Source organism: Oncorhynchus masou, chromosome 31, assembly GCF_036934945.1.
Source record: "Oncorhynchus masou masou isolate Uvic2021 chromosome 31, UVic_Omas_1.1, whole genome shotgun sequence".
In the NCBI taxonomy this organism is placed as follows: Eukaryota; Metazoa; Chordata; class Actinopteri; order Salmoniformes; family Salmonidae; genus Oncorhynchus; species Oncorhynchus masou.
Genome location: NC_088242.1, coordinates 3516039 through 3543098, shown reverse-complemented (window position 1 = coordinate 3543098; position 27060 = coordinate 3516039). Strand labels below are relative to the sequence as shown.

General features: G+C 42.8%; 1 protein-coding gene across 1 annotated transcript; it reads left to right on the top strand.

The window, feature by feature from the left end:
- Positions 1-1143: 1143 nt before the first annotated feature.
- Positions 1144-23285, top strand: LOC135523359 (pantothenate kinase 2, mitochondrial-like). The gene is made up of 6 exons (XM_064949982.1): positions 1144-1910; positions 13814-14166; positions 15871-16124; positions 19449-19572; positions 21159-21284; positions 21433-23285. The coding sequence occupies exons 1-6, from the start codon at positions 1652-1654 to the stop codon at positions 21490-21492; spliced, it is 1176 nt and encodes a 391-aa protein (XP_064806054.1). The 5' UTR covers positions 1144-1651; the 3' UTR covers positions 21493-23285.
- The last annotated feature ends 3775 nt before the right edge of the window (positions 23286-27060 follow it).

Here is a 27060-nt window from a genome sequence, read left to right as displayed (position 1 = left end):
AAACTACACAGTAATTAAGCAGTCTCACAATCTAGGGTATAGAGAACTTTTGGACTGGAACAGCTTCACGCATGAACCCGAGGAGCCTTCATCTATTATGTATGTAACAGTATAACTTTAGACCGTCCCCCGACCCGGGCGCGAACCAGGGACCCTCTGCACACATCAACAACAGTCACCCACGAAGCATCGTTACCCATCGCTCCACAAAAGCAACGGCCCTTGCAGAGCAAGGTGAACTACTACTTCAAGGTCTCAGAGCGCGCACCACCTACTAAGCCAGTCGTTTCACATCCGTTACATGTACACACGTGGATGAACACCAGGTAGGACTGCAAAGCTATTACACAACTTGGAATATGTCAATGTACTGTCTGTGTTTACAGTAGGCCTTCAGCAGAACAATCAACTACAACCAGGACTAATTATAAATAGATATTCTGAAAATCCTACCAACCTAACACCAGACCAGTGTGCCCAGACCATTACTGACAAATGATGAACAACCACTGTTGGTATAGTTTCAGTGCCAGAACAAAACAAGGTAATATCGGCCACACCCAAAGATACACGCTGACAGTTTCCTCGTGATGTAGTCTACAAAATATCGACCCTTCAACTTTGACCCACTGAGTGATACACAGGTGAAAACAAAAGCTTCATAATCACCTCTGAAAAGCTAGGATGGGGAAGAACAACATGACATAGCAGAGAAGTAAACAGCTTTTCCATCTGCATCCGTTTCAACACATAGGAAAATGTTCATCACAGCCTGGCTGGTCATGCCCTCTGCTTGGCGGCGTGTGTGTTATAAATCACCTCAACATGACGGCCACTGACGACAACTGCAGCACATACCTAGAAATATGGCACAGCCATGGCTGAACGTTAGCCTACATCCAGAGAGAAGTAACTTTACATAATCTAACAATTATTTTATCCATAGCCTAAGGTTACGCTATAACACGACCGTTCTGGTTATTGGATTTATAAACCTGAACGCTTGTTTGTATTTTCTGTATAGAACGGGATCGTTGGGACGTCCCTACCCCTCATTGCAGTCGACATGGTTAAGGTTATGCGTTAAGGCTATGTGTTAAGGTAACGCGTTAAGGCTATGCGTTAAGGTAATGCGTTAAGGCTATGTGTTAAGGTAACGCGTTAAGGCTATGCGTTAAGGTAATGCGTTAAGGCTATGCGTTAAGGTAACGTGTTAAGGTAATGGTAGGGACGGCCCAAGGATCGCAAATAGCAGTGACCATAGCCTGTGTCCCCCGGAGAGGGCACACGGGTTCGGGAGCCATTACTTGTGACGTAACTAGCTCGTTACCGGCTGTTTTAACTCGGACTGCGGTAGCGGCGGGGTGTAAAATTCGGAAGTAAATGACCGACAGTGACCTCCTGGCCAAAACGTGTTGAGGCGGATAGGTCTTTACACTTTTTTGTCAACTAAATAAAAGGCGCACATTATTGGTACTAAGAGCGAAGAAATATTTTATACTCGAGCAATTTCGTTTAAAAAAATAATTAAGGAGGGTGCGCAGGGTTGTATATTATCGTACGAGCTAGATAGAGACAGCAGCTCTTTGTCTCGTTTCGGTTAGTTTAGATAATTTAGTCTGATATCTGAAGTAGCTTGACAACTGCGACAATGGATAAAGCAAAATCAATTATCGGAAAAAAAGGGTCCGGATCTTGTCATGCCAACGGACTTCAGAGGGAGTTTCATTCCCAGGCTAACATCGGCGGCTGTAACGCATACAAATCAAGTGGAAACTGTAGTGGTGACAGTAGCAATATTGAACACTTCCATCACCTGCAGCCCGATCAGGTCGAAGCCAATGGGTCATCTCCTGCGAAAAGATGCCGGTTACGAAGAAGAGTGGAGTCGATGAAGAGAAACAGACCACGTAAGTGACACTGACAATTGTGTTTGCAGGTGGAATTTTTGCATTTAGTAATTTCTGTGTTTACTCATCAAAATTACACAATTTATGTTAGGCAGCTACATGGAGCGTTTTCAAACCCCTCAACCGTAGCATGTATTTAACTATTCCACAGCTATCACACCCAGTGGTTTAAAGTCCTTTATTAAAAATATTTTAATATTCTACTTCAGTAGTTTTTGGTGGTATCTTTACTTGACTATTTATATTTGAGTGTTGGAGTGTGACCCTAGCTATCCATTAAATACATTTAAAAACAACTAGAAAATTGTTTGCTTAATATAAGGAATTGTAAATTATTTTTTCCTTTGATACTCAAGTATATTTAAAACCAAATTCTTTTAAACTTTTACTCAAGTAATATTTTACTGGGTGACTTTTACTTTAGTCATTTACTATTAAGGTCTCTTGACTTTGATTCAAGTATGACACATGGGTATTTTTCCCACCACAGATCACACACGATTTTAGTCTGTCAACTAATCATCGAGCACTTGATTACCGGCAGGTTAATCAGGTGAGCTAGTTTAGGGTTACAACAAAATTGTGATAGGCCTACGCCTGGGGGGGTGGGGCTGCTGCTGCTGCATTTAGAAGTTGCATTTAAAGAAGTTGCATTTAAAGAAGTTGCATTTAAAGAAGTTGCATTTAAAGAAGTTGCATAGCCAGCTGTGCATGGTACTGAACATCTTGTATAATCATTATAGGGGCCAGGTTGGTGTCCCAGTGAGGATAGCCTTGGTGTTCTGGTTGATGCTCGTGTGTTGTAGACATTGTGTCAATTCTTCTGTCTGTATATGTTTTGTCTATTGCCTGGCACCACCATTTCAGAGTCAACATTCAGCTATGTGTAAAAGGGCTGTAAGTACTTTAGACTGTTCGTTAGCCATCCTATCAAACTAATTTGCTCCTAATATTAACACTGATGTGCTCGATATGATCTATTGTTAGACCAGCCACGCTGGGGTGTGAGACCCGGCCACGCTGGGGTGTGAGACCCGGCCACGCTGGGGTGTGAGACCCGGCCACGCTGGGGTGTGAGACCCGGCCACGCTGGGGTGTGAGACCCGGCCACGCTGGGGTGTGAGACCCGGCCACGCTGGGGTGTGAGACCCGGCCACGCTGGGGGCCACGCTGGGGTGTGAGACCCGGCCAGGTCATTTTGTCATTCAATAGAAAACAAGTGACTGCTTGTTGTTTTGACAATAGTTGTCCGGTGGTTTTGCCGTCTTCTCAGTCAGAAGGTGAAATCAATAACAAGGCTTGGTGTACTTCGGCCAATCATCGGCCGCCCCCATCTCTGCAAGGCTGGGTGCAAGAGCCAGGGCACCCCCCCCCCCCCCTCAATGTACAACATTCCCTTATCCCTGGTTTCTGTTAGAAGTTTAAAACATGGGAGACGAAGTCACGATGCAAGAAAGTGTTTTGTTTGCTGTGACAATAGAAACTGGGGAAACAAAGGATTGTAAAACCACTGATCTTAACTTTGCATGCCTGCATTCTTTCGGGTATTCATGAGTGTGTTTGCGTTCACCAGAGCACACCACTATGAAACCCAGAAACGTTAAGAAGCCAGGTCAGTTGGTTTGCTATTGTTTCTATGACGGTGGAATTTGAGCCACTCGGAACTCGGAACAAACAGTATGATAGGAACAAGGTTCAGTGTTTTTATTTTATTTGTCAAGAGTAGATTACAAATGTTGTCACAAGTAGGGCTATTCTGCACTGCCATTATTTAACACCCTCGGGGACGTGGAGAAACGTTCTCTCCAGTATTGTTGAGTTTCTTTCTGGTACAGACCTTCTGGCAAGTTCAACGGTCCCATTGGTTAAGCCTGCTAGTCGGCATTCCTCAGCTCTAATTGTGTTAAGACTGGAGAAAGCAAATAGTGTTCTCTGTTATGCCCTAGTTGTCGCGCATGTCCTACTCTGGGTTTTAGAGGTACCTCTATGAGATTTCAGTCAAGTGGACGCTTTCACCGACAACAGCATTGTATCTCTTGGTCCTATCGACTATGTTCAGAGCCTAATGTTGGTCCTATCGACTATGTTCAGAGCCTAATGTTGGTCCTATCGACTATGTTCAGAAGCCAATATTGTTGGATAATAATTAATCTGTTGTCCAACTGTAAATGTTGATCTTTGGTGCCAATTTGATAGGTCTGACACTGAGGTTGTTTTTCACATGCTAATGTAACAATGCATACTTCAAGTTTACTGAAGCCATTTACCATGAACGATATGATTTAAACCACTAACTTTGTCTAATGCCATGCAGAATGTAGTCTCACAAATGGCATGCATACCAACCGAGCCTACAGGTGAACATATCAGTAACACACACATCAGGACCAAAATGGTGTGATTTAATATCAGCATCAATATAGAGAGAGATTTCAAATTAGACCTAATTTTAATCTGAAGTGGTGTACTGTATTACACAAGAATATATTGCACATTCAACTTGGCAACACCCTCAACATTCTTTCTGAGCTGTCATTTGGAGGACCTCGTCTCTTAACATGTACCATTGATTATTATAGCTATAGGTTATCTACCCAGGGGGGGATTGCATGAAGTACAAGTACACAGTTCCTATTTGCCTACACCTCAGCTGGTCATGATATGCTGACAGGCAAAACATTTTGTGACTATATCAACAATGGAGTAATAAAACAAACACCACAATGTATTGTTTTAAGTGGAAATTTCTCTTAAATATGCTGTACGTTTTTTGTATCAATTAATTGTAGCACCAGATCAGTTTGACAGCCACCAAGCCACTGCAGAACATTTCAATTTAGGCGCGTTTAAGAGAGACGTTGAGTAGGCAAACCAATAGCCTATCAGGGCTCTCTAACCCTGTTCCTGGAGAGATACACTCCTGTAGGTTTTAACAGTTAAAAAAACCTGAAAACCTCCAGGAACAGGGTTGGGTCTCTCTCCAGGAACAGGGTCCAGGACCAGGGGGTTGGAGTTAAAAACCTACCTATCAGGAAGGGTTGGATAAAAACCTCTCTCAGGACCAGGGTTGGAGTTAAAACCTACAGGAGGGTCTCTCTCCAGGACCAGGGTTGGAGATAAAAACCTACAGGACAGTATCTCTCCAGGACCAGGGTTGGAGATAAAAACCTAACTCTCCAGGAACAGGAGGACAGTATCTCTCCAGGAACAGGGTTGGAGATAAAAACCTCAGGACAGTATCTCCAGGACCAGGGTTGGAGATAAAAACCTACAGGACAGTATCTCTCCAGGAACAGGGTTGGAGATAAAACACCTACAGGACAGTATCTCTCCAGGAACAGGGTTGGAGATAAAAACCTACAGGACAGTATCTCTCCAGGACCAGGGTTGGAGATAAAAACCTACAGGACAGTATCTCTCCAGGACCAGGGTTGGAGATAAAAACCTACAGGACAGTATCTCTCCAGGACCAGGGTTGGAGATAAAAAGGGTTGGAGATAAAAACCTACAGGACAGTATCTCTCCAGGACCAGGGTTGGAGATGATAACCTACAGGACAGTATCTCTCCAGGACCAGGGTTGGAGATGATAACCTACAGGACAGTATCTCTCCAGGACCAGGGTTGGAGATAAAAAGGACCTCTCCACAGGACAGTATCTCTCCAGGACCAGGGTTGGAGATAAAAACCTACAGGACAGTATCTCTCCAGGAACAGGGTTAGGAGATAACCTGGACTATCTCTCCAGGACCAGGGTTGGAGATAAAAACCTTATCTACAGAGCATCTGGGAGATAAAAACCTACAGTGGACCAGGGTTGGAGAGTTGACGCTGATCTTGGGTCAGTTTTGGACAGTATCTCTCCAGGACCAGGGTTGGAGATAAAAACAATTTTCACCACTAATGGTTAGGATTGGGGAAGCTGAAACTTCACCCAGGAGCGTCTGACATAGTCAGTGAAGTGAGGAAAGGAACGGGTGGATTTAAAAGTGTGGTGATCTTTTGTTTTCACCGAACGGCTCTCTTTAAGAAAGACTCCAGACTGGACTTCTGATTCCATCAGTCGAGTTCTTCCACTATAGTTACAGTTCACCGATGAGATGATTAGCAAGTTTTGTGGACACTGACACTGGTTTCACTTGTAGGTGTCAGTCACAGGAGTTTGGTGTCTCCTTTAATTGGGGAGGAAGGTCATGTCTGGAGCGTAATAGGTGGAATGGTATCTAACACATGGTTTGATGCCATTTTCTCCGTTCTAGACATTATTATGAGCCATTCTCTCCTCAACAGCCTCCAAATTGGTGTAACGTCAATTCAATAAAAAAAAAAAAAAATATATATATATATATATATATATATATACACTGTCGTTCAAAGGTTTGGGGTCAATTAGAAATGTCCTTGAAGGCCAGCCTCCCGGAGTAGCCTCTTCACTGTTGACGTTGTGACTGGTGTTGTGTGGGTACTATTTAATGAAGCTGCCAGTTGAGGACTTGAGAGAGGCGTCTGTTTCTCAAACTAGTGTAGCCAGTTTGTGCTGTTCTGTGAAGGAAGTAGGACACAGTGTTGTATGAGATCTTCAGTTTCTTGGTAATTTCTCACATGAAGTAGCCTTCATTTCTCAGAACAAGAATAGATGAGTTTCAGAAGAAAGTGCTTTGTTTTTAGCCATTTTGAGCCTCCAATCAAAGCCACAAATTCTGATGCTCCAGATACTCAACTAGTCTAAAGATGGACAGTTTTATTGCTTCTTTAATTAGGACAACAGTTTTCAGCTGTGCTAACATCATTGAAAATGTCTTGTTAACAAACCTATAGTTTTGGCAAGTTGGTTAGGACATCTACTTTGTGCAAATACTAATTGAGTGTATTTAAACTTCTGACCCACTGGGAATGTGATGAAAGAAATAAAAGCTGAAATCATTCTCTCTACTATTATTCTGACTTTTCACATTCTTAAAATAGTGGTGATCCTAACTGACCTAAAACAGGGAATATTTACTAGGATTAAATGTCAGGAATTGTGAAAAACTGAGTTTAAATGTATTTGGCTATGTAAACTTCCGACTTACACTGTAGAAATTTCATAAAAAATCTGCCTTTTCCAGCTACAATTGTTAATATTGTAAATTACTATGGCTACACTATTTTTGATCAATTTTATTTTAACAAAAATTGCTTTTCTTTAAAAAACAAGGACATTTCGATGTGACCCCAAAGTTTTGAACATCAGTGTATATTTAACCAGGAAAAGCCCATTGAGACAGTCTTTAAAAAAAAAAATATATATTTTTTTTAAGGAAGAGAGACTTGGCCAAAAAGGCAGCAGCAATCAATACCACATTTAAAACATAACATTACCACCCAAAGAAGGGTGGGTCCTTGTCTCTTGCATTGTAATAGAAATCAAGAGGAGATGTGCAGTATGGTAAACTTCACCAGGGTTGGGCTCCATTTCAACTCAGAAAGTACATTCCAATTCCACATTCCCACATTCCAATTCATTCCAATTCCACATGTCTCATTGAAAAGCATTGAAGGCAATTTGGAATTGGAATGTACTTCTTGAATTGAAATGGTAATTGACCCCAACCCTGGGCTACAGTGTTTACCAGCCACTAATCCTGTAGCATTGATGGGGCAAAGAGAAAGAAACCTATGGGAGTAGAAGAAGAGAACATTTTCAAAACCTCCTGACCGCAAACTGATATTCAGATTGTAGGTACACGGCATACAGGATGTGAACGAGAACCACATATCGGAATTAGAAGACATTCTGAATAAAGATCACTTACAGATAGATTAATATGTTACCTCTACTGTGACCTTTACATTTGTATTTTATTTGACATTCTTACCATACCTCCCCTCTCCACACACAGACACCTTCTCAACCCCCTTGTGGTTGCAGAGAGCCATGGCAGGGGGAGCGGGAGGGGGAGGAAAACGGACACCTTTCACCCACATGTCCTGGTCTGTCTGTTCGTTGCCCCGTCATCTGGACACACCCACACAGTTGGACAGGGCAGGTGCCTCTGGTGGGGTGACTGTCATGTGCCCCTAGCCTTGCTCCCTGATAAAGAATGATTCCACTACCAGAGAAGCAGGTTTGCCTATCACCTAGTAATTATTCAACCTAAGAAAAGGTTGGAACAGCAGACCTTGGTCTTGTTTAATCAGTTGGAAGTGAGGATTATCTTTAATCTTGTTTTTGTTTTATAGTCTTTGCTTTACAGTGTGCTTTTATTTATTTTTTATACATATTTTTTGAAGGCTCTTTAAATATGATTTCAAAAAACATTTTTTTATTATAATTATTACTTCCCTGCATGTTTTTGTGGATTCCTATCAGATATGGTTTAAGGACAATTCCATATTAACGGAATTATGCTTCGACAAAAAAACCCATTTGATTTCAAAGTTTAACAAACCATACAAGTCTATGCACAAGGACTACCTTCAACAATTTTCACTGAAAAATGTACAAAAAAACTAATTTAGTAGAAGAACTGTGCCGATGCAAACTTTGGTAACGGACTAATAGTCAAATCTCCCTTTAGGTTTTTAATCAAATATATTTATAAAGCCCTTCTTAGATCAGCTGATATCTCAAAGGGCTGTACAGAAACCCAGCCTAAAACCCCAAACAGCAAGCAATGCAGGTGTGACTCTGTTTAAAAAAATCTCCTCCCAATTAAGAGTAAAAGATGTCTGCAGAAAGAATTGGTTGTCAGCTTGTGACATGGCACCTTGAGTTTTGAAAACAAAATCTCTTTTGGTTTTTGAAGTACAGTAAGTGAAATTGATTTACTCAGTAATTGAATTACATCATGGGTCTCTGACTTGTACTTCACAGAAATGGATAAATATGGCTATGATTGTTATTCTCCACATGTTCCTTAGGTTGTAATTATTCGCCAACCTCATGCCTTTTGCACACAATGCATATAGACTCTATTTTTTCTTTTACTGTGTTATCGACTTGTTAATTGTTTACTCCATGTGTAACTCTGTGTTGTCTGTTCACACTGCTATGCTTTATCTTGGCCAGGTCACAGTTGCAAATGAGAACTTGTTCTCAACTAGCCTACCCGGTTAAATAAAGGTGAAATAAATAAAAGGTTTGGATATCGCAGTGGCGTGCAGCGCAGCGCTAGGGCTGGGAGATATAGTAGTATCAAAAATACTAGGCCTTATTTTTAACCAAATGGTGCAATTGCGATTTATATCAAAACATTTGGATGAACTTTTTGGAATCGTGGAAATAGAATGTTTATTATAATTCTATAAAATAATAGTGGGCAGTTTGACATAACAATGAATGCAAATGCCACGGAGGAGTTATTGTGACAGGGTAGGAACCAAAGTGAAGGTTCAGTGTTTCCTAGGGGACCCTATAGTCTTTGGCTACATGAAATCTTCATTCATATAGCCAACATATTCCATATTTGATTTAAAAGATACTGTTACACGAACAACATGCTGATTTTAAGCCTCCTCTAGTACTGGCATCGTGTTGTATTAGGTAGCTCAGTACTTTTATTAGCTGCGATTAGCATTAGTGGCTAACACGATTTAGCTTAACTTGCTAAGAAAATACAAACTAGCTGTTTGCAGATGTAAGAAACACAAACAAATATTGTAATTATAGAACGCTTGTGGATTGATATTAAGATGAAATTGGTAACGTTGTTGCATGTGCTGCGTTGACCATGCAGACTGAACGAAAGTGTCTCGTGGTCGAGCAACAACACATGCGTCCTTGACTGACAGGGGGCGGGACTAGGTCTGTGTGGAAAGGGGCGTGGCGAGAGAGCGGAGAGGGATGACTCAAGTAGCGGAGTAAACTATAAAAATGGATGTTACACACAGCGCTACACAATTTTAACAAACCAAACATTAAAATAACGTTATAGAAGGTAAAGTAAAAACCCAATACCGGTGTATATAGTAAAATATGGTATACCGCCCTATGCAGTATTGTAGAGTTTTGTGCAGTACCGTAGCGTACAGTGCAATATACTGCACTATACCCTCTACTGTGCTCCATTCACTGTACCGCGCTCTACTGACTGTACTGTGCTATTCAAACATACACTCCCGGTCAAAAGTTTGGACACACCTACTCATTCCAGGATTTGTCTTTTTATTTTTACTGTTTTCTACATAAGACATCAAAAGTATGAAATAACACATGGAATCATGTAGTCACCAAAAAAGTGTTAAATGAATCAAAATATATTTTATACTTTGAGATTATTGAAAGTAGCCACCCTTTTTGCCTTGATGACAGCTTTGCAATCTCTCTGCATTGTCTCAACCAGCTTCATGAGGCAGACTCTGACTCTTGTCAGGCAGTCTCTCCTAATTCCCAGCTATGACATTTCCCCCCATTATAATATCAGAGCACTGCTAAATGAACACACTGCAGACAAGGAGATGGACGACATGTTCATGGAATAGTGTCGGGCAGGCTCTGGAATGGACATGAATAACCTTAGACCGTCCCCTCGCCCCGACCCGGGAGCGAACCAGGGACCCTCTGCACACATCAACAACAGTCACCCACGAAGCATCGTTACCCATCGCCCCACAAAAGCAGAGCAAGGGGAACCACTACTTTGAGGTCTCAGAGCAAGTGACATATTGAAACGCTATTTCACATCCGTTACACATGCAGAGGTAGTAGTAGTAGTTCCCTGACTTATTTTGTCCAAGAATTTCTGCTTCTGTAACTAGACAGACAATAAAGTAGCGCACCGCCCAAGCTTGAACGTAAGTGCAACGTGCTTAAGAACACACAATAACTAGAAAGACCAGCGAAGAGGCCTCGTTCTAAGGTGCATCTCAATTAATCGTTCTCCCTAAAAATATAAGTGAGACTCAGGCCTGGAATTTCATGATTTTTGGGGGCAAGGCCATTTGCCCTTCCCAAAGATACCTAATCTGCCAGGGCATCAAGGCCATTAACCAAAATAGCCAATTAAATTGATTGGATAACCGAATAACAGTTGTTCTTCTGTTAAGAAAAACACAAGTGTGTGTGTTACAGCCTTATTCTAAAATTGATTCAATTCATTCCCCCCCCATCAATCTACACACAACCCCTACTGACAAAGCGAAAACATTATATTTTGCAAATGTATTATAAATAAATACTTACTGATCACACACCCTTTACTCAGGAAGCACCTTTGGCAGCATCAAGTCTTCTTGGGTATGACGCTTCTTGGGTATGACGCTTCTTGGGTATGACGCTTCTTGGGTATGACGCTTCTTGGGTATGACGCTTCTTGGGTATGACGCTTCTTGGGTATGACGCTAAAAGCTTGGCAGCTTGGGAGTTTTTCCCCATTCTTCTCTGCAGATCCTCTCAAGCTCTGTCAGGTTGGATGGGGAGCATCTATTTTCAGGTCTCTCGAGAGATGTTCGATAGGGTTCAAGTCCGGGTTCTGGCTGGGCCACTCAAGGACATTCAGAGACTTGTCCACAAAGCCACGCCTGCGTTGTCTTGGCTGTGTGCTTAGGGTCGTTGTCCTGTTGGAACGAATACGATTTTTCTGTTTTTATTTTTTTTAATACATTTGCAAACATTTCTACAAACCAGTTTTTGCTTTGTCATTATGGGGTATTGTGATGTCCATTATGGGGTATTGTGATGTCCATTATGGGGTATTGTGATGTCCATTATGGGGTATTGTGTGTAGATTGACAAGGAAAATGTTTTATTTATTCCAATTTAGAATAACGTTTCAACGTAACAAAAATGTGGAAAACGTCAATGGGTCTGAATACATTCCGAAGGCACTGTAGGCTTTAACGCCAGTCATGTTTTGACAAATATATAAAGTACGATAATTATTCATATCTAAAGGCTTGATTCTGTCGGGCATACTTGAGGCACTGTTCATTCTGATAGCAATGCAACATCACCCACCTTGCAATCTGAGCAGAGGCAGTCAACATTTTAAAATACACCAAATTACCAAAAGTATGTGGACACCTGATCGTCCAACATCTCATTCCAAACTCATGGACATTAATATGGAGTTGGTCCCCGTTTGCTGCTATAACAGTCTCCTCTCTTCTGGGAAGGCTTTCCACTAGATGTTGGAACATTGCTGCTATAACAGCCTCCACTCTTCTGGGAAGGCTTTCCACTAGATGTTGGAACATTGCTGCGGGGACTCGCTTCCATTCAGCCACAAGAGCATTAGTGAGGTCAGGGCACTGATGTTGGGCGGTTAGGCCTGGCTCGCAGTCTGTGTTCCAATTCATCCCAAAGGTGTTCGATGGGGTTAAGGTCAGGGCTCTGTGCAGGCCAGTCAAGTTCATTCACATTTGAAGTTGCACGCGACAGCCCTTGCTGGGCAGAAATTTGACGAACTGACTTGTTGGAAAGGTGGCATCCTATGATGGTGCTGCGTTGAAAGCAGTGGTGGAAATCCCGGCAGGCCAAACCCTCCCCTTAACCCGGACGACGCTGAAACATTTGCGATTATAGCGTTGCTACGCTTAGAATGTGAAGAAATAGCCCAATACTTTATCAACATTTTAAGCTAAACGTTCTGATCGGTTGCATCATTTGCTTTTTAAGTGTTTGTTTTTTTATATACAGTGGTTGTATTAATTTGGGATGTATCGCTTCCCACAACTGTCCCAGACTATGTTTGGAATATTCCGTTCTTGTCACAGAAGGAGGGTCAATCTGACCAATAGAATACAACTTTTTTAGATTCACAGGCTAGTGCTTTTGCTGTTCCTTACATCTGCTCATCTGATTGGCTCACGAAAAGTAAATGAATTCGATATAAGGAGGTGCATGGTTGCATTCCCAATGTCGGTCTTCACTTGTGGAATACTTTGGAGCTGCGATACCCGTGAGAAGGACCTGTTCACGTGACAGGCATTGGCTAATAAGAATTGAGATATCTGAGCAAGCCATGTGAGCTGGGAGAAGGGAATTATAACGATTATACTCAGCCCAAGGGCACAACAGACACTGGTTGCATAAGGCATGGAATTCTGTTTTAGGGGGCATTAAGAATACTATTGCTGTCTGAATTACAACCTTGTTTTCCAACTGCATGAATGGTGCGGCAGGGTAGCCTAGTGGTTAGAGTGGAGGGGCGGCAGGGTAGCCTAGTGGTTAGAGTGGAGGGGCGGCGGGGTAGCCTAGTGGTTAGAGTGGAGGGGCGGCGGGTAGCCTAGTGGTTAGAGTGGGGGCGGCGGGTAGCCTAGTGGAGGAGGGGTTAGAGTGGAGGGGCGGGTAGCCTAGTGGTTAGGGGTTAGAGTGGAGGGGCGGCGGGTAGCCTAGTGGTTAGAGTGGAGGGAGGCGGCGGGTAGCCTAGTGGTTAGAGTGGAGGGGCGGCGGGTAGCCTAGTGGTGGTTAGAGTGGAGGGGCGCGGGTAGCCTAGTGGTTAGAGTGGAGGGGCCGGCGGGTAGCCTAGTGGTTAGAGTGGAGGGGCGGCGGGTAGCCTAGTGGTTAGAGTGGAGGGGCGGCGGGTGCCTAGTGGTTAGAGTGGAGGGGCGGCGGGTAGCCTAGTGGTTAGAGTGGAGGGGCGGCGGGTAGCCTAGTGGTTAGAGCGTTGGACTAGTAACTGAAAGGTTGCTGGATCGAATCCCAGAGCTGACAAGGTAAAAAAAAATCAGTTCTGCCCCTGAACAAGGCAGTTAACCCACTTCCCTGGTAGACCATCACTGTAAATAAGAATTTGTTCTGACTTGCCTAGTTAAATAAAGGTTACATTTAAAAAATGTAATTGAACAATTAAATGCATGCAAGTGAGGCTTTGTTCTTTTCTGATGACAGGGAAACAACAGCGAAATAACAGGCAAACGACACAGTAACCATGCGATAATAACACCTTCAATGCTAACTTATTTCTTGCTATGCCTTGACAGCCTTCCCCTGGTTTGGGATGGACATTGGCGGTACTCTGGTGAAGCTGGTCTACTTCGAGCCTAAGGACATCACGGCGGAGGAGGAACAGGAAGAGGTGGAAAACCTGAAGAGCATCCGCCGCTACTTGACCTCCAACACGGCGTACGGGAAGACGGGCGTCAGAGACGTCCACCTGGAACTGAAAAACCTGACCATGTGTGGCCGGACGGGCAACCTGCACTTCATCCGCTTCCCCACGCAGGCCATGCACCGCTTCATCCAGATGGGCAGCGACAAGAACTTCTCCAGCCTCCACACCACGCTCTGCGCCACTGGTGGAGGGGCCTACAAGTTCGAGAACGACTTCAGAACGGTGAGTGAGAGAATTAGACAACGGGTGACCTGACAAACTTGCAGCCTAATTTCTACCAGCATGTCACATACGAAGCTCTCCTCGCCCTCCATTTGGCAAATTTGACCATAAGAGTCTGTAATACCTACTTGTTTCAAGCAGACCACCATAGTCCCTGTGCCCAAGAAAGCGAAGGTAACCTGTCTAAATGACTACCGTCCGTCTGTAGTCTGGGACTAAACACCTCCCTCTGCAACTGGGTCCTGGACTTCCTGATGGGCCACCCCCAGGTGGTAAGGGTAGGCAACACATCTATCACCCTAATCTTCAACACTGGGGCCCCTCAGGGGTGCATCCTTAGTCCCCTCCTGTACTCCCTGTTCACCCACGACTGCGTGGCCAAACACGACTCCATCACCATTATTAAGTTTGCTGACGACATAACGGTGGTAGGCCTGATCACCGACAACGATGAGACAGGATATAGGGAGGAGGTCAGAGACCTGGCAGTATGGTGCCAGGACAACAACCTCTTCCACAACGTGATCAAGACAAAGAAGCTGATCGTGGACTACAGGAAAAGGAGGGGTGAACATGCCCCCATTCTCATCGATGGGGCTGCAGTGTGGCATGTCAAGAGCTTCAAGATCCTTGGTGTCCACATCCCGAACAAACTATCATGGTCCAAACACACCAAGACAGTCGTGAAGAGGGCACGACAAAAACGATTCACCCTCAGGAGACCGAAAAGATTTGGCATGGGTCCTCAGATCCTCAAAACGTTCTACAGCTGCACCATCGAGAGCATCCTGACCGGTTGCATCACCGCCTGACATGGCAACTGCTCTGCCTCCGACCGTAAGGCCTACAGAGGGTAATGTGTCACTGGGGCCAAGCCCCCTGACATCAGGACCTCTATACTAGCCGGTGTCAGAGGAAGGCCCAAAAACTGTCCAAGACTCGAGTCACCTAAGCCATAGACTGTTCTCTCTGCTCCGCATGGCAAGCAGTACCAGAGTGCCGAGTCTAGGTCCAAAAGGCTCCTGAACAGCTTCTCCCCCCCCCAAGCATTAAGACTGCTGAACAATTAATAAAATGGCCACCCAGACTATTTGCATTGAACTACCCCCCCCCCCCCCTTTGTTTTGCTGCTACTTGCTGTTTATTATCTATGCATGGTCACTTTACCCCTAACTACATGTACAAATTACTTTGACTAACCTGCACCCCCGCACATTGACTCGGTACCAGTACCCCCTGTATATAGCCTCATTGACTCGGTAGCCTCCCCTGTATTGTTGCAATTCATTGAAAAAAAAATTATTCAGTAAATATTTTCTTAACTCTATCTTTAAACTGCATTGTTGGTTAAGGGCTTGTAAGTCAGCATTTCACGGTAAGGTCTACTACACCTGTTGTATTCGGCACATGTGAATAATAGTTTGATTTGATTCCAGTCAAGGAAGGGTGTTCTGTGTTTGATAAGACATTGTTTTAAAAATTTTGTCTGGACTTGAGGCCGATGCTTTACTGTACCAGTGCTGCGAAGACGAGCTGTGCTGTCAGGCACTTGGTTGTGGTGCTGACCGCCTGGGCCTCTATGTTGTCTGGCCGCAGACCTGATTTGTTTACGTAGTCAGGGTTGAGGGAGCAGGTGACTGAGGTTTTGCATCATGCTTTGGTTTTCCTCACACCACCTCTCTCTCTCTCCTCCTCCCCCTACAGATGGCTGATTTAGAGCTGTTGAAGCTGGATGAGCTTGACTGTCTGATTCATGGCCTGCTCTATGTGGACTCCGTGAGGTTCAACGGCCACCCCGAGTGCTTCTACTTTGAGAACCCGTCAGACACCCAGAACAGTGTGAAGACACCGTGCAGTCTGGACGACCCGTTCCCTATGCTGCTGGTCAACATTGGATCTGGGGTTAGCATCCTGGCTGTATACTCCAAAGACGACTACAAACGGGTCACCGGCACAAGGTACAGGGCACAGGGATGAACTTTAAGTTTTTTTTGTGTTTTTTTTTTAAAGCCTTGCAAGGTCTGTATTTTTATGATTTCTGGTAGTGTTTAAAATCTGAAATGTTTCAGGACAGTGCTGTTCTGTAACTTGGCTGTGGTTAAGTCAGGGTTAAAGTGACAGGGCTTTGGGTCAGCTTACAGTTCCACTGTGACCTGTTCTGCCTAACTCCACAAGCACCCCCCGTCTCAGGCTGAGAGGGGACTCCTTTTTAGGCCACTGTTGTGTGTTCATTCAGAACCACTTTCCAGAACCCCGGCACGAGGGACGAAGCCGTAACTTGAAGCATGCATGCGTGTAACTACAAAATTCCACTCATTTACGATTTGATGTCATTGCCCATTTGATGTGTTCCTGTGCCTGATGCCTTCTCTGTGTCCTCCTCTCAGTCTTGGTGGGGGACGTTCCTGGGCCTGATGCCTTCTCTGTGTGTCCTCCTATGGCTCAGTCTTGGTGAGGGATATTCCTGGGCCTGATGCCTTCTCTGTGTCCAGTGAAGGAGGGATCCTCCTCTCAGTCTTGGTACTGGATATACCATGATAATCCTGGGCCTGTGCTGCCTGCTGACTATACTGTGTTATAGACATTTGATTATACTGGATATGGATGATTATACTGGATAAACCATGATAAGCATAGTGGACATGATGATTATACTGGTGAGGGATTATACTGGATATACGATGAGGAGACTATGATGATTATACAGCCTCCAAGATGATTATACTGCTGTGATTATACTCCAGGTGATTAGGATATACCATGGATCATACTGGATATACAGATGATTATACTGGATATACCATGATATTATACTGGATATACCATGATGATTATATGGATATACCATGATGACTATACTGGATATACCATGATAATTATACTGGATATACCATGATAATTATACTGGATATACCATGATGATTATACTGGATATACCATGATGATTATACTGGATATACCATGATGATTATACTGGATATACCATGATGATTATACTGGATATACCATGATGATTATACTGGATATACCATGATGATTATACTGGATATACCATGATGATTATACTGGATATACCATGATGATTATACTGGATATACCATGATGATTATACTGGATATACCATGATGATTATACTGGATATACCATGATGATTATACTGGATATATATATATATATATATATATATCTACCATGATAATAGATACACCTAACAAAAATATATAAATGCAACATGCAACAATTTCAAATATTGAAGGATTTCTTTTAAATGCCAAGTCTGTCATCAAGGCAGAGGGTGGCTACTTTTGAAGAATCTCAAATATACAGATCAAAATAAGTTTAACACTGTTTTTGTTTTGGTTACTACAATTCCATATGTGTTATTTCATAGTTTCAATGTCTTTACCACCATTTATACAATGTAGAAAATAGTAAAAAGAAAGACAACCCCTGGAACGAGTGTCAACTTTTGACTGGTACTGTAAGCGTGTACAGTTGAAGTCTGAAGTTTACATCCACTTAGGTTGGAGTCATTAACACTCGTTTTTCAACCACTCCACAAATGTCTTGTTAACAAACTATAGTTTTGGCAAGTCGGTTAGGACATCTAATTTTTCCAACAATTGTTTACAGACAGATTATTTCACGTATAATTCAATGTATCACAATTCCAGTGGGTCAGAAGTTTACATACACTAACTTGACTGTGCCTTTAAACAGCTTGGAAAATTCCAGAATTATGTCATGGCTTTAGAAGCTTCTGATAACCTAATTGACATCATTTGAGTCAATTGGAGGTGTACCTGTGGATGTATTTCAAGGCCTACCTTCAAACTCAGTGCCTCTTTGCCTGACATCATGGGAAAATCTAATGAAATCAGACCTCAGAAAAAAATGTAGACCTCCACAAGTCTGGTTCATCCTTGGGAGCAATTTCCAAATGCCTGACGGTACCACGTTAATCTATACAAACAATAGTGTGCAAGTATAAACACCATGGGACCACGCAGCCGTCATACCGCTCAGGAAGGAGACTCATTCTGTCTCCTAGAGATGAATGTACTTTGGTGTGAAAAGTGCAAATCAATCCCAGAACAACAGAAAAGGACCTTGTGAAGATGCTGGAGGAAACAGGTACAAAAGTATCTATATCCACAGTAAAACGAGTCCTATATCGACATAATCTGAAAGGCCGCTCAACAAGGAAGAAGCCACTGCTCCAAAACCGCCATAAACAAGCCAGACTACGGTTTGCAACTGCACATGGGGACAAAGATTGTACTTTTTGGAGAAATGTCCTCTGGTCTGATGAAACAAAAATAGAACTGTTTGGCCATATTGACCATCGTTATGTTTGGAGGAACTGGTGCACTTCACAAAATAGATGGCAGCATGAGGAAAGAAAATTATGTGGATATATTGATGCAACATCTCAAGACAGGAAGTTAAAGCTTGGTCACAAATGGGTCTTCCAAATGGACAATGACCCCAAGCATACTTCCAAAGTTGTGGCAAAATGGCTTAAGGACTACAAGGTCAAGGTATTGGAGTGGCCATCACAAAGCCATGACCTCAATCCCATAGAGAATTTGTTGGCAGAACTGAAAAAGTGTATGCGAGCAAGGAGGCCTAGAAGCCTGACTCAGTTACACCAGCTCTGCCAGGAGGAATTGGCCAAAATTCACCCAACTTATTGTGGGACGCTTGTGGAAGGCTACCCAAAATGTTTGACCCAAGTTAAACAATTTAAAGGCAATGCTACCAAATACTAATTGAGTGTATGTAAACTTCTGACCCACTGGGAATGTGATGAAAGAAATAAAAGCTGAAATCATTCTCTCTACTATTATTCTGACATTTCACATTCTTAAAATAAAGCGGTGATCCTAACTGACCTAAAACAGGGAATTTTTACTAGGATTAAATGTCAAGAATTGTGAAAAACTGAGTTAAATGTATTTGGCCAAGATGTATGTAAACTTCCGACTTCAACTCTGTGTGTGTGTGTGTGTGTGTGTAATTGTTACGGTAGTTAATGAACTGTAGAAGCACATAAGCTATATAAGCTACTGCTACACAGTACATGGTGCAATGTAGGTTAAGTAACAGTGTCTTTGTCCCAGAAGGGAGCTATATCACTGGCTTTGATTTGATGTTCAATTCCCTATTAATTCTAAACCAAACTCTTAATGGTATCGTTTTTAAATTTTAAAGAATAATTTGTTCATTCCTAATAGAAGTTCTTCTGATTCTTATGTCATGCTTTCGTTATTTTAACACAGCTTTGGCCACATGATGAGTAAACGTAAACGAGACTCCATCAGCAAAGAGGACCTGGCCCGGGCTATGCTGGTCACCATCACTAATAACATCGGTTCCATTGCACGCATGTGTGCCGTCAACGAGGTCATCGCACAAACATTCTCCCTGCAGTTTGCGTTACATTAATATTCATTCACTTAGTTCATGTTTTCAGGAGAAGTAGTTGTCTAAAGGGCTTATTTGCATTTACATTTTTTTTTTTTTTTTTTAAACATCCGAGTCATTTTAGTCAGTTATCCAGAGTGACTTTGTGTTCAACTTAAAGGTAGTGCAACCGGTGTGAAATGGCTAGCTAGTTAGCGGTGGTGTGCAAGTAGCGTTTTAAATCGATGACGTCATTCACTCCGAGACCTTGGAAGTAGTTGTTTCCCTTTGCTCTGTAAGAGCTGCTGGTTTTGTGGAGCGATAGATAACGATGCTTCATGGGAGGCAGTTGATGACGTGTTCAGGTGGTCCCTGGTTCAAGCCCAGGGTTTTGGGGGGGGGGACAAGGAGAGGAACGGAAAGCAGTACTGTTACAGTAGCTAGGTGAGACAACCACATTTAAGTCTTTTTGGGGTGGTTTTCTGTATGCTTTCAGCTTCTTTAGTGTTTCCATGGTGATCAAGCAGCATTGTACAGGGCTTTCAAAGCGCACTGAACTTCAGCATCTGGCCCGTAGACCTTTTTCCAAAAGCGTGAACTACAGTATAAAACATTGCTGCTTGGCAATAGAGTAATTCTAGTGTCCGTGATCTCTCTCTAATAGTGATAGCTCTGACAAAAGGATGAGGCCCGACACATAAGCTTGAATAAAATAAGTGATACGAGCAAAGAGTCGTGTGCAGGTTTCTCTTTTATTTCACGTTCCCACACACCTGCTGCAAGATCACTCAGATGTGGGGCTGCTTTAAAAATAAAACATAAATGAGTGTCAGTGATTGTACAGACAGTACAGATACTGTACCAGCTGACTTCCTTCTCTGCTCTGGCCTTGTACGTTGATAACAGGGGAAGTACAGCAGACTCCTGTCTTTTAGCTCCACTTTGTGGTTATAATGAGTACTTATTAGGATCCCCATTGGCTGTTGGTATTTTATTAGGATCCCCATTGGATTTTATTAGGATCCCCATTGGTATTTCCCCGGCTATTTTATTAGGATCCCCATTAGCATTTTATTAGGATCCCCATTGGCTGTTGGTTTTTTTATTAGGATCCCCATTGGCTGTTGGTATTTTATTAGGATCCCCATTGGCATTGGCTGTTGGTATTTTATTAGGATCCCCATTGGCTGTTGGTATTTTATTTCCCCATTGGCTGTTGGTATTTTATTAGGATCCCCATTGGCTGTTGGTATTTTATTAGGATCCCCATTGGCCCCATTGGCTTTGGTATTTTATTAGGTATTTTGGCTGTTGGTATTTTATTAGGATCCCCATTGGCTGTTGGTATTTTATTAGGATCCCCATTGGCAGCAGCTACTCTTCCTGGGGTCCACATGAAACATGACATAATACAGAACATTAATAGACAACATTGGCTGTTTTAAAAGCTCAAGGACAGCACTACATAAATACATTAAAAAAAAAACAATGTTTCTAGAGTTCTGTTATGAACTGTATATTGACCGTCTCTGCATGTTTTGGATACATTTAAATTGATGCCAGTACTATGACATTTTCACTTTCAGAAAATCGAGAGAGTTGTGTTTGTTGGGAACTTCTTACGGATCAACACCGTGTCTACTAAGCTGCTGGCCTACGCCGTGGACTTCTGGTCCAAGGGACAACTGAAGGCCCTGTTCCTAGAACACGAGGTACAACGCTTCATTTGAGTTGGAAGATTTTAGATTCTGTCAGACTGGATGTAAACAAAGTTGTCAACTCTACCCCAAAGCTCCCAGAGTTCATCATTTTGAGTGTTATTAATAATACTATATTTTCCACCTTGTATGTTTTCTGTAGGGATATTTTGGCGCGGTTGGGGCATTCCTGGAGCTGCTGAGGTCGTCTGAGGAGCCATGATGATATGCCAATATCATCCCTCAAGAAGCTGCCGAGAAGCCGCCACAGGAAACTGGAAAAAAAGCCATTTAATAATTTAACTCTAAATATGTTTGAACTATTTTTCTCTAAAAAATACCCTCAAATAGAGGTTTTAATAATAAAAGCTAATTTAATGTCTCATGTCATGAACCCTGTGTGGCAGGTAAGTGCTAAGGGTCACAGAGACTGTGTTAGTTTCTTGGTACTGTGTGTAAATATCTAGTCTCGTAGTTCTAGAGTGCACTAAAGCCAAAACCTGCTGAGTCTGCAGTCTTCGATATAGAGGAAAGGGAGTTTCTCTCAACATGTGAATATTGTGCCTTGTCTGCTGCTGTTCTGTCCATCTTTGTGAAAAAGGCCGGGGGGGGGGGGTGTATTTGTATCAAATGAAGGGACCAAAGAGGCTGATTCATCATAATTGACTGGCCCTTTTAATTCAGCATGTCACAACGAGGGTCCACTCTCCTGTTGCTTGTGGCACATTCATCATAGCTTCATTAACGCGTCATGGTTAACAGACATGGGGTGTTATAAACCCAAGGTTCACCAGCCTCCTCAAACTCTCTAGTCTCTGTTAGTGATGAAGTGCTGTTGGTACGTCTGTCAGGTTAAGATATATGTTATGAATATTGATACTCTGGTTATTTTGAGATGCTGCACTACGAGTCCAGTACAAGTATCCACTTCTGTTCGTTTCACACTTGCCTATCTTCTCCAAACCCCGGACCATGACGACACCCCTCTACAACCAGTGGTGATGTAGAATCGTCTAGTGTTTTGAATTGCCTAGTAAGGACTTTTGTGGTGTTTTATCTAACGTAGTTGTAAGAAAGCTACATAACTACTGGCAGCAGTTGGTCTACATAGTGATTTTTTTTATTTTTTTTTAAGTATTGTATTTATGTCGGTGTGGGAGTTCCTCAGCCAGTGCGAAGGGTTCATTTACCTGCAGTTTGGACAGGACATCTCTATTTTGGCCCCCAAAGCAATTCCCATAGCTGCTATCAATCTTCTTGTTTTATACATCAGTTAAAGCTATTCAATGTGAATGTGCTTGTAGCTAGAATATTGAAGGACCACCACACTAGACATGATTTACCTGTTGGCTAAAACGGCAGCAATAACTGGGCAGCAAGTAGTCAAAGAAACATCCCATTTATTGCGTCCATCATAATGACCTCCTCTGTTAGAATCCAATGTCTCAGCCTTTGCTATTATGACATCACAGAATGTTCTGTTCTTTTTTTTTTCCTTCCTCTCACTGTTGGTTAATGGCCTCCACCTATCAGGTGGCACCGTTGTCAAACTGGGTAGCAGTTTACTTACTGGCTACTCTGTGCCACCCACTTCTCACCTCAAACTTGTTTTGTTGCCTTTTTGTTTTTAGTAGAACTATGATTCTGTGCCCTACGGTCTCTTTGTTTTCTTCTTCATGTAAAAGTGTTTATGATTCAGTGTGGTTCTTTGAAGGCTTCAGTTAGACCTATGTGAAGTCACGAGTCTCACTGCAACATGGAGTTTAGTCGGGTTAGTAGATGGTATCATTCAACTGCATGGGATTCTGATTTGATTTCATAAAGATCTTATTTTTTATTTTTTTTGAGGGGGGATGATTTTTCAAATGTTCATTTTGTGGTTTTCTGTATCGTTTTTTGGCTTATTACAAGCATCCCCTGTTCACATTTGCATGCATGCTCTTGTGAAAGTGACAATAGGCCTTGGTACTAGTCTGGATCAATGGTTAAATTTGGGATTACCATTTCAATATTTATAACCCCCCCCCTAATAGCAGATTTGTATATTTATATTTAACCCCAATAGCAGGTCCCAATTTACATTCTATTTATTGAAGTGTAATAACTACTGGTATGTTGAAACACCTCAAGCGTCCTAGAACAACGTCCTGTAAAAGTTGCGTCAGCCACTGACGTCCTTGTGCTGGGAGGTAACATTACGTGAAGACGTTTCTCTGTACTTTACAAAACTCAAATTTCCTGCCAAGTTAAATTGAATGAAGTTAAAATAAAGTTGTTTGTTTTTCTTTTTTTTGCATCAATGTATTAGACACTGCTGAAGAACAACCTTACAAGTCTGGTATTGAAGCATTGTGAATACATGCCTGCCGTTCAAGTCCGTTTTTAGTGTGTTAGCCTGGCTCAATGTGGAGCTCGTCTTCCTCTAGTATTTACATAGTGCACGTATCTCGTGAATTGGAGCCATCAAATCTGCATTATGTAAGAGCTCTGTACAGGGAATATTACTTGCCATTTGCCTCATGCATCTGCTTTACGACCATGAAAAAGCTCTGAGTGATTTGGAGTTAAAGCAAAATCATTAGTGGTATCTATTGACCCTCGTTAGTGAACAGGAGAAGCTTTAGTGGTATCCCCTGACCCTTAGTGAACAGGAGAATCCCCTTAGTGAACAGGAGAAGCTTTAGTGGTATCCCCTGACCCTCGTTAGTGAACAGGAGAAGCTTTAGTGGTATCCCCTGACCCTCGTTAGTGAACAGGAGAAGCTTTAGTGGTATCCCCCCTGACCCTCGTTAGTGAACAGGAGAAGCTTTAGTGGTATCCCCTGACCCTGACCCTCGTTAGTGAACAGGAGAAGCTTTAGTGGTATCCCCTGACCCTCGTTAGTGAACAGGAGAAGCTTTAGTGGTATCCCCTGACCCTGACCCTCGTTAGTGAACAGGAGAAGCTTTAGTGGTATCCCTTGACCCCCCTCCCTCGTTAGTGAACAGGAGAAGCTTTAGTGGTATCCCCTGACCCTTATTAGTGAACAGGAGAAGCTTTAGTGGTATCCCCTGACCCTCGTTAGTGAACAGGAGAAGCTTTAGTGGTATCCCCCTGACCCCCCTTATTAGTGAACAGGAACAGAGAAGCTTTAGTGGTATCCCCCCTGACCCTTATTAGTGAACAGGAGAATCCCTTGACCCTTTAGTGGTATCCCCTGACCCTCGTTAGTGAACAGGAGAAGCTTTAGTGGTATCCCCTGACCCTCGTTAGTGAACAGGAGAAGCTTTAGTGGTATCCCCTGACCCTCGTTAGTGTTAGTGAACAGGAGAAGCTTTAGTGGTATCCCCCCTGACCCTTATTAGTGAACAGGAGAAGCTTTAGTGGTATCCCTTTAGTGGTATCCCCTGACCCGTTAGTGAACAGGAGAAGCTTTAGTGGTATCCCCTGACCCTGTTAGTGAACAGGAGAAGCTTTAGTGGTATCCCCTGACCCTCGTTAGTGAACAGGAGAAGCTTTAGTGGTATCCCCTGACCCTCGTTAGTGAACAGGAGAAGCTTTAGTGGTATCCCCTGACCTTTAGTGGTATCTCATTAGTGAACAGGAGAAGCTTTAGTGGTATCCCCTGACCCCCCTCCCTCGTTAGTGTTAGTGAACAGGAGTTTAATCCCTGACCCTCGTAAATATCATAGAACCTGCTAGTAACAGGAGCTTCTGTATTAATCTATTTTATGTTCTAGGAGAAGCAATGCTGCAAATTATGCCCCTCGTTAGTGAACAGGAGAAGCTTTAGTGGTATCCCTGACCCTCGTTAAACAGGAGAAGCTAACTCCAAAACAAGGTGAACAGGAGAAGATTTGGTTGTTCAAAAGCTTTTGTTTTGTGATCTTCAGAATAATGCAAACAGGTTTGTCCCTTTTGATCTGAGAATCCTTTTTTTTAGTATTTTTATTTTTTTGTTCTTGATTGAATTTCTTCTGCTGATATTTAAAGGACACCATCTATAGTCCAGGAGAAGCTTTATAGGTTATGGATCCCCTTTTGGTATCCCTATCACAGGAGAAGCTTTAGATCCCTGACCCTCGTAGGATGGACCTTTTGAACAGGAGAAGCTATCACGACCCTGTTAGTGAACAGGATGGACCTTTTGGTATCCCCTGACCCTCGTTAGTGAACTGATCTGATAGTGAACAGGACCTTTTGGTATCACGCTGATCTGAACAGGATGGACCTTTTGGTATCCCGCTGATCTGATAGGATGGACAGGAGAAGCTTTTGGTATCCCCTGACCCTGATCTGATCCCTGACCCTCGTTGTGAACAGGAGAAGCTTTAGTGGTATCCCCTGACCCTCGTTATCACCCTCGTTAGTGAACAGGAGAAGCTTTAGATCTGATAGGGTATCTATTGACCCTCGTTAGTTTTATGGTATCACGCTGATCTGATAGGATGGACCAGGAGAAGCTTTTGGTATCACGCTGATCTGAACAGGAGAAGCTAGGATGGACCCTTTTTATCACGAACTGATCCCCTGATACCCTCGTTAGTGAACAGGAGAAGCTTTAGTGGTATCTATGATGGAACAGGAGAAGCTTTAGTGGTATCTATTGACCCTTTTTGAACAGGAGAAGCACGCTGATCTATTGACCCTCGTTAGAACAGGAGAAGCTTTAGTGGTATCCCCTTGACCCTCGTTAGTGAACAGGAGAAGCTTTATAGGATGGACCCTTTTAGTGAACAGGAGAAGCGCTGACCCTCTTAGTGAACAGGAGAAGCTTTAGTGATGGACCCTTTTTGGTATCAGGAGAAGCTTTAGTGGTATCCCCTGATCTGATAGGATGGACCCTTTTTTATCACGCTGATCTGATAGGATGGACCTTTTATCACGCTGATCTGATAGGATGGACCCTTTTATCACGCTGATCTGATAGGATGGACCCTTTTTATCACGCTGATCTGATAGGATGGACCCTTTTTATCACGCTGATCTGATAGGATGGACCCTTTTTATCACGCTGATCTGATAGGATGGACCCTTTTTATCACGCTGATCTGATAGGATGGACCTTTTTATCACGCTGATCTGATAGGATGGACCCTTTTTATCACGCTGATCTGATAGGATGGACCCTTTTTATCACGCTGATCTGATAGGATGGACCCTTTTTATCACGCTGATCTGATAGGATGGACCCTTTTTATCACGCTGATCTGATAGGATGGACCTTTTTATCACGCTGATCTGATAGGATGGACCTTTTTATCACGCTGATCTGATAGGATGGACCTTTTTATCACGCTGATCTGATAGGATGGACCTTTTTATTATGTTGATCTGAATGTACTGTACCTGTAAATATATCCGCCAGAAATCTTTCTGCTAATGCAATGTCTACCCTCTTTACTGTGTGTAAGGCTACGTTCACACAGGTTGTTCAATTCTGATCTCTTGCCCAATCAGATCAGATCTTTTGCCAATATTGGGGCCAAAAGATCGAAATTGGGCTTCCTGTGTAAATGCAACTTAAGAAAAATTACAAGAAAAGGAACTCTGGAAATATGCTGTCACAATGTGTGTGTTCTGGAATGTCAGTTATTTTCTGAAAGGAATAAATTTGTGAAGCTATTAAGATGTGATTATTGATGCTGTCCGGGGGGGGGGTATTGGTAATTATTTAACTAGGCAAGACGGTTAAGAACAAATTCTTATTTACAGTGAAGGTCTACCCTGTCCAAATCCTAACCTGGAGGGAGAGGGGGAGGTTGGTGATGCTGATGCTGTCAGGTTTGGTGATGCTGTCTTGATGCTGTCA